At 33.3% G+C, this 7,674-nt stretch overlaps 1 protein-coding gene across 2 annotated transcripts; it reads left to right on the plus strand.

Moving 5' to 3' along the window:
- Nucleotides 1-5,263: 5,263 nt before the first annotated feature.
- On the plus strand, nt 5,264-7,224 carry LOC107901805 (non-classical arabinogalactan protein 31). 2 transcript variants are annotated; one of them, XM_016827963.2, is made up of 3 exons: nt 5,264-5,901; nt 5,941-6,221; nt 6,777-7,224. In XM_016827963.2, the coding sequence occupies exons 1-3, from the start codon at nt 5,561-5,563 to the stop codon at nt 7,070-7,072; spliced, it is 918 nt and encodes a 305-aa protein (XP_016683452.1). In that variant the 5' UTR covers nt 5,264-5,560; the 3' UTR covers nt 7,073-7,224. The 2 variants fall into 2 exon arrangements, with proteins under 2 accessions (XP_016683452.1, XP_016683451.1); XM_016827962.2 differs by having other exon boundaries at nt 5,264-6,221.
- Nucleotides 7,225-7,674: the final 450 nt, after the last annotated feature.

Consider the following 7,674-nt stretch of genomic DNA (forward strand, 5'->3'; position numbering starts at 1 on the left):
TTCGCTTTTAGAAACCACTTAAGAAATTACTTAATTTGCAGTGGAAAACCTTTTTTGGAATTTTAGTTTTGAAAACCAAAATTTGTTTTGTCGACTTAAGTGATTTTGCAGTTTCGCGCTAGAAAATATCAATTACTGACGAATTAAGCAAAACCCAAAACGAGTTTAGAAACAGATTACAAACCTAAAAGATCAAAACAAATAATTACTAAATTCACCATATTTACATTAAGCGCAAAAACAATCTAAGCTCTCATACACCGTCCAGTCCTAAGTTAGAGGTTTACTTGAACAGACAAAGATAAAACAAAATGGTGGGCTATGAAGCTCAGTGTATAACTAAACTAAAAAAAATCAAACAAAACATCATATACAAATCAGAGTAACGCAGAGAATTTCATAACAATCATATAACTAGAGCGGAACAAATCAAAGTGTCACAAAGATTTTCATAATGATCGTATAATGGAATAGAGAATGTATGATTATGCCAATGTGGTGTTTTTCAGAAAATCAAAATGCAGATTTATCAGAAAAAATTCTACCCAACTCTGCTACACACCAAAATAAAATTTCTCCAGAACTCATCCAACCAAATCACACCAATAGATAATTGGAGACAGTGCCACCAGAATTGTAGTTAAAACTGCCAGATCAAATATATGTGGTCAAGCCACTATGTTGCAGCTAAGTTGCCAGAACAGATGTATGTGGTCGAGCCACCATAAATGCAGACAAGCTGCCAAATAGAATTGTGGATAAACCACCAAATAATGGAGGTCATTGAACTGCCAAAAACTTCTTCCTTTCACATCATCTTGAACCCCATGGAATGTGTCATGACATGAATACATGATTAGAATGATAAGCATGTAGGACATGATGTTGTATAATAATAGAAACAGAAGGCATAGAAATCCATGCTTTGCAAAACAAATTGATCAAATCTTAATGAATCAGAACAAAATTTTCATGAAGTCACATGCATGGTTACATATCAGAATCAATATCAAACACAACAACTTATTCGAATATCACACATTCACAACCAACAAGGTAAGATAGAAATGTACCATCAAAATTAACAGAGCACAGATCATACCTGAATAAATAACATACCTTAAACACATCCCAAACTAAAACACATTATACGCTAACAGATCTTGTTTACTTAACTTATATCATATCAGACATATGCACAGATAACGAATTATTCATCAACAGATCATCAAAAATTAAGTTTTATAGCTTGTTTCAAATCATATGGACCCCATGGAAGGCTTACGTTTGAGTCGAACGACGTTTATGGTCATAGGGAAAAATTCTAATTTTTGGCCGACACGGCCGTATGGATTCACACAACCTACATGGCTGGCCTGTGTGGCCCACATGGCCTAGCACACTCCCGTGTAACTCAAGTCAGAGAGTCACACGGTCTAGACACACGCTCGTATCATTTGCCATTGTGACTCAATCAAAATAGTCCTTCACACGGCCTGGACACATACTCGTGTGACCCAAGTTAGAGAGTTACATGGTCTACCACATGGCCTGGCATACAGTCATGTGGCGTCGGCAATCACGAAGTTTGGCTTTCGTCATTTGCAAAATTCTCGATTTTCGTTACATACCTGGTTCGATTTTAACGTAAAAGCAACAAAGATGAATTCTGAACCCTAAAAATAAGAATCGAACCTTGATCAAACGATTTCCATAACCAATTCAATATCTTCTAACTTGATTTTTGGGATGTTACAATTGGTCACCTAACTAATCGAGATTTTTTTTTGTCCATTCCTGTTAATGGCACTAACAAGAGGGTGGCGTGGTAATTGAAAAATTCGTATAAATTTAACCCTCAAGTTTTACATATCATATCGATTTAGTCATAATTTTAAAAAATTAACCCTTAAAATTTACAAATGGTCTCAATTTATTCTACTTGTAAAAAATTCAAAGAAATATATAAAAATATGTAACTATTTTTAAAAATAAATAATAAAATTTAAAAATATATAAAAATAAATAATTTCAAAAAAATATAGTAAAACTAAATTTTATATTAATATTAGATAATAATAAAAAGCTCCCCTCCTCTGCGTATTCATTGAATTCTTCCTCGTAGGTTTGCGGGGAAGCTGTTGCTTATGTTAGACAACTTGAGTTCTTTGTTAGAGAGGCACCAGATGGAATGAAATCCATGAGCGCAGGGCTTTTCCTTACCACCATTTCAATGGGGTTCTTTGTGGGCAGTTTATTAGTGTATATCGTGGACCATGCGACTAAAAAGAGCTGGCTCAGGACCAATCTGAATAAATGAAAGTTAAATAACATTTACTAAGGACCAAAATAGTCACTTTTGTTTGGCTCAAGTTACATTTTAGTCACTTATGTTTGAAATGTTACGTTTTAGTCACTTATGTTATCATGTTGTAACATTTTAGTCACTGAGCCGTTAGTTTCTGTTAACGGTGTAATAGTAAACTGATGTGGCACGTTAAATCATCACTTTAAACAAAAATTCTAGGTTAATTTATACAATTGGTCCCCATATTTTTTTGTTTGGAGCAATTTAATTTTTTTCTTTTATGTTTTTTTAACTTTCTTTCTTTTCCATTCTCTTATGTTTCTCCATTTGTTTTCCTCCCTTCTCCGTTTCTTTCAATGTAGTTTTTCTATGTTTTATTTTTTTGAACAATTTAATTTTTTCGAGTGAGGTGAGCTTGTGGACTAGTTACAAATGGAAAGCATAGAAAAGCTATGTTAAAAGAAATGAAGAAGGGAGGAAAATAGAGAGAGAAACATAAGAGAAAGGAAAAAAAAAGTTAGAAGAACATAAAAGAAAAATTTTAAATTGTTGAAAATGAAAAATATAGTGACCAATTATAGAATTTAACCTAAAATTTTCGTTTAAAATGATGATTTAACGTGCCACATCAACTTACCGTTACACCATTGTCGACAATTAACGACTTAGTGACTAAAATGTTACAACACGATAACGTAAGTGACTAAAACGTAATATTTCAAACATAAGTGACTAAAATGTAACCTAAGGTAAACAAAAATGACTATTTTGATAGTTTAGCCTAAATTTATTGGTCTTTCTTATCCTTGCATCAGGACATCAGTACAGAAAGCATCTGCCTATTAAACCTGAGTCAAGAGAGGAGCTTAAGAGCTTGAACAATGAAATGATAGAAGACGTGGAGAAGAAGACAAGCATCCAATCATTGGAAAATATAGAGCCATAGAATTGGTGGAGGGGAGGGTTCTTTTAAATTTAATATTAATATTAATATTAATATATAAATTAAAATTATTATTATATTTTTAAAAATATTTATATATTTTTAAATTTATTATTATATAATTTTAAAATATTTATGTATTTTTTTTAAAAATTTTAGAATTAAGATCAAATTAAAATTATTTATAAAATTTGAGAATTAATTTTTTAAAATTATAACTAAATCAATATAATATATAAAAATTAAAGGTTAAATTTATTATTATATTAATTTTTCAACAGTCACATCATCCTCCCATTAATACAAATAATAAAAATTGATAAAAGATGATCTCGATAAAATGCCTAATTGGATGATGAATTGATAAAAAAATACCCATAATTGAATAACGTGTGATGTAGAACAAATTGGTTGTTTAATTAATAGAACATAACAAAAGTCTTCTTATTATTTTCATTTGAAACTTATCCTTAGAAAAAGTGAGAAGAAAGGACCGTTGGGAGGGGGCCATGGGCCCAATATTTTGTTTGCATTCCCTGTCAATTTTTATCGTCACAAGAGTTTCCTGATTAGGGATAGCAACGTGGCGAAGGTGCAGTGGTTTTTTTTTTCTTCTTTTCCCCACACTGACTCCTCTCCCATTCCCATATGCTCTCTCTCAATATAATTTGATTTATTAATTTATTTGACTTAATTTGATATATGAAACAAATGAGTTAGAAATTAATTTGATTGTTGTTCTAATAATAATAAAATAAATAATTAAGAAATTCATAAGATAAAAATAAAATATTAAAAAAACTATAAAAACCAATTAAACTAGTAAAATTTTTTATCTTGATTTTTAATTTTTACTAGTTTCGAATAGTTTACTCAAAGATCGGTTCAATCCTTATGTCTGGGTTGGTATATAAATAAGTTCCAGTCTAATTCAAATAACACTGAATATAAAAATATTAATTTCAGTTGTAATAAAATTATAAAAATAAATTGTTATATAAAAATATAAATTTTAAATATTTTTAAGTAATTAATATAAATTGTTTATAAAATTAATATTAATATATAAATCATATTTTAAATACTAAAATATAACCATTACAATTTCAAATATATAATTAAAATTAATTTAAAAAAAGAAATAAATGTATACCCAAGATAAATAATAATAAAAACTATACCAAGGTTAAAAATGTGACTTGGAAAATCTTTACAAAAGCAAAAGTGAGCACACTTTAAATTGATCTTGTTTTGTTTTATATAATATTTTTTGATACAACTTTGAAACTTTTAAATCAGTGGAAACCCTTTTTTCTATTTATTTTTTTTGGATAATTACAACAATAGCAGTTGATTTAAGGTCGAATAAGCTTGTTGCAGGAAGAATTATTAAAATTTTTTTAGGAGTTAGAGATTAAATTGTAAGTAAAAAAATAATTTTAAAAGATTAAATCAAAATTATATTATTTTTAAAGAATTAAAATATAATTTTATTTTTATCAATTTAAAATTTTAAAAGAGCTAAATAAATTTTTTTTCATTGTAACAAAATTGGTCCTGCCAGCCCAGCACCTAGCTTGTTGTATATAATATTATAAATATAGTTTAAAATAATAAACATTTATTTCTAGAAAATGGAAATGGAATTGAACCATTATTGTGTTAGAAAAAGTTAAAAAAAAAAAAAACTCCTTGAGAAGGACAATATTCTCATCCAAGGCAGCTCGGATTCCTATAATTTTACCCCTAAAGACATCAACTTTATCTTCCTTTTATGTTCAACGTTCAAGCCTACTCTATGATTGCCATAACCAAGCTTCATGATTTTAGAGGCCTAATCTTTTATTTAATGGAATACATCCAATTTTATAAAAGGGTCCACTACCCGAAGTCCTTGGAAACTTCTACATTTTCTTGCACCGTATGTATGTATGGGTAGAATTTCCATTTTTCTTCTGCATGCATGTGCCATGCCCCAGTACTTGGCTACAAAATTAAAGCTAAATTGAATCAATCACTCAATATAATAATATCCTGCTGAAAAACCATTCTAAATTGGTTTATGCATTTAAGGTCATGACCCTATTTTCATAAGTGTAAATTTTATGGATTCTGATTAACCCGTACATTGACTAGATTTTTAATTACTATTAGGGCCCTAACCCCACTCCCTCACTCTATTGTAAAACAAGATTTTCATGACTAAAAACCGCAGAGAATCACGGCTTAACCCCTATAAATGCAGTCCTTAGAAGACTCAGCTTCACCACCTTTCTTTAAGTATCTTACAGCTAAGCTTTAAGCAAAATATGAGGTTTGCAGTAGCAGCTAAAGCTGCCTTGCTCCTGCACCTTTCCCTTTTCGTACTGAGTAGCTTCACGGTGTCCTCTCAGATCTTGCCTGAGGCTTTGCCTCCTCATTACCATGGAATTTCGCCTGTAGTGCCACCTGCTCACCCACCAAGCCACCACCACCACCACCACCATCACCATCACCATCCCCATCCGCATCCCCACCCGCCAACCCCTTCCCCTACTAAGCCCCCAACTCACCCGCCTGTTTACCCCCCGCCCAAAGCACCCAAGATTGCTCCAGTTTATCCACCACCCAAGTCACCAAGCAAGCCGCCAACTTACGCTCCTCCACCCAAGTCACCCAGCAAGCCGCCAACTTACGCTCCTCCACCCAAGTCACCCAGCAAGCCGCCAACTTACGCTCCTCCGACCAAGCCACCAACTTACGCCCCTCCACCCAAGCCACCAGTTTATCCTCCAACTAAGCCACCGACTGCGCCCCCGACTAAGCCACCAGTGCACCCACCAACATATCCTCCACCATCGCCTTCTCCACCTAAGCCGCCAACTTATCCTAAACCACAAAGGAGCCTAGTGGCTGTTCAGGGCGTTGTTTTTTGCAAGTCATGCAAATACGCTGGATCTGACACCCTGTTGGGAGCGACGCCTATTTTGGGTCAGTTTGAAACCTATCATTATACTTAAAAAAAGAGATTAAAATTTACATCTTTTCACTACACAAAAACTTTAGGTGCAATGCTTGGTTATATTCATTTGCATCGAGAATTATTAGCCCTAGTACGTCTATCTTTTTAATGGCCTAATAATTTGATTTAGGCATGCATGTGATTTCCATGTTTGTTTGAAAGGGGAAACTTGCATTTTAAATTTGAGTTCAGAGAGAGAGAGAGAGAGAGAGAGAGAGAGAGAAATGGTTTCTTGGATTTTAACTTAAAAGAGTGACTGTGTGAGGTAACGTCAATAGCTTGGCGTTTTATGAGTTAAAGCAGCAAACTTTACCTTTTTTCAACGTTAGAGCTCATACTTCTAGGTTCCTACAACATCAATGACTGGCATGCATTGCATTGTCAAGGAACCCTACGTTGAAACTTGAAACAAAAGGAAAAAACCCATTAGCTTCTTTTTCTTTTCCCATTGCAGAGTTAATTAATTTAAAACTATACTCGAGTAATACTGACTAGACTGAGCACATTGGTTTTGATTTTTATAGGTGCCACTGTAAAGCTGACATGCAAGAACACCAAATACAAGCAAGAGGCCACTGCGAAAACTGACAAGAATGGCTATTTCTTCCTGCAAGCACCAAAGACCGTCACCAGCTTTGGAGCCCACAAATGCACAGTGTCTCTAGTATCATCGCCAATGGCTAAATGCAGCAAACCATCTAATCTCCATGGTGGATTGAAGGGGGCTACCTTGAGGCCCGAGAAGCCATTTACTGCGAACAAGCTTCCGTTTATTCTCTACACCGTTGGGCCATTTGCTTTCGAACCCAAATGCTACTAGAAACTTAGATTCCACTCTTTTCCTTTGTTGCTCTTAATGTGTTACCAGTGCTTACAAGTTCCCCAGCTTATTGTAATCGCATTTTGTTCAGTGTATTGCTTTGTGTGAAAATAGATTACAGACGAATAATCAATCGATTTCTACTTTGACTACATTATTTCTAGGAATCGTAATGATATCCATTAATTACGACGACCAGAACAAAGAAAAATAAGTGACCATGGGAAGGAGTGTGTTGTCTACCTAGTGGCAGACATATATGACTTTTTAAGATTTATAAATTGATTATTTATTGAAAAATAGTACTCGTAAACATAACTAGGTTTGGCCTTTTGCTATATCCTTTCGGCCTATTGAGATTGATTGCTAATGTTACGAGTCATGTAAGTAAGAGTCCGTTTGTCAAGAAATCTTATGCAATGATGGGCTTTGGATATGGTGTGCCCCCATATTTTTGCTTTCGATTCGATTATGCCAAGTGAAAATTGCAGTATAATAATACCCGTCTTAACAGGGTCAGATGTATTTAGGCAAAATGGTCTATTAGTTTCTTTTCACTGATGAAAGGCAACTCTGATCATGTTTGAAAAGGTTTTAGAGTG

This window comes from Gossypium hirsutum, chromosome D06, assembly GCF_007990345.1.
Source record: "Gossypium hirsutum isolate 1008001.06 chromosome D06, Gossypium_hirsutum_v2.1, whole genome shotgun sequence".
Classification (NCBI taxonomy): Eukaryota; Viridiplantae; Streptophyta; class Magnoliopsida; order Malvales; family Malvaceae; genus Gossypium; species Gossypium hirsutum.

Excerpts from the sequence above, each read along its gene's own strand:
- LOC107901805 (XM_016827962.2), top strand. The coding sequence starts at position 5,561 with ATGAGGTTTGCAGTAGCAGCTAAAGCTGCCTTGCTCCTGCACCTTTCC. Across the intron at positions 6,222-6,776 it reads GGGAGCGACGCCTATTTTGG|GTGCCACTGTAAAGCTGACA; the intron begins GTCAGTTTGAAA and ends TGATTTTTATAG.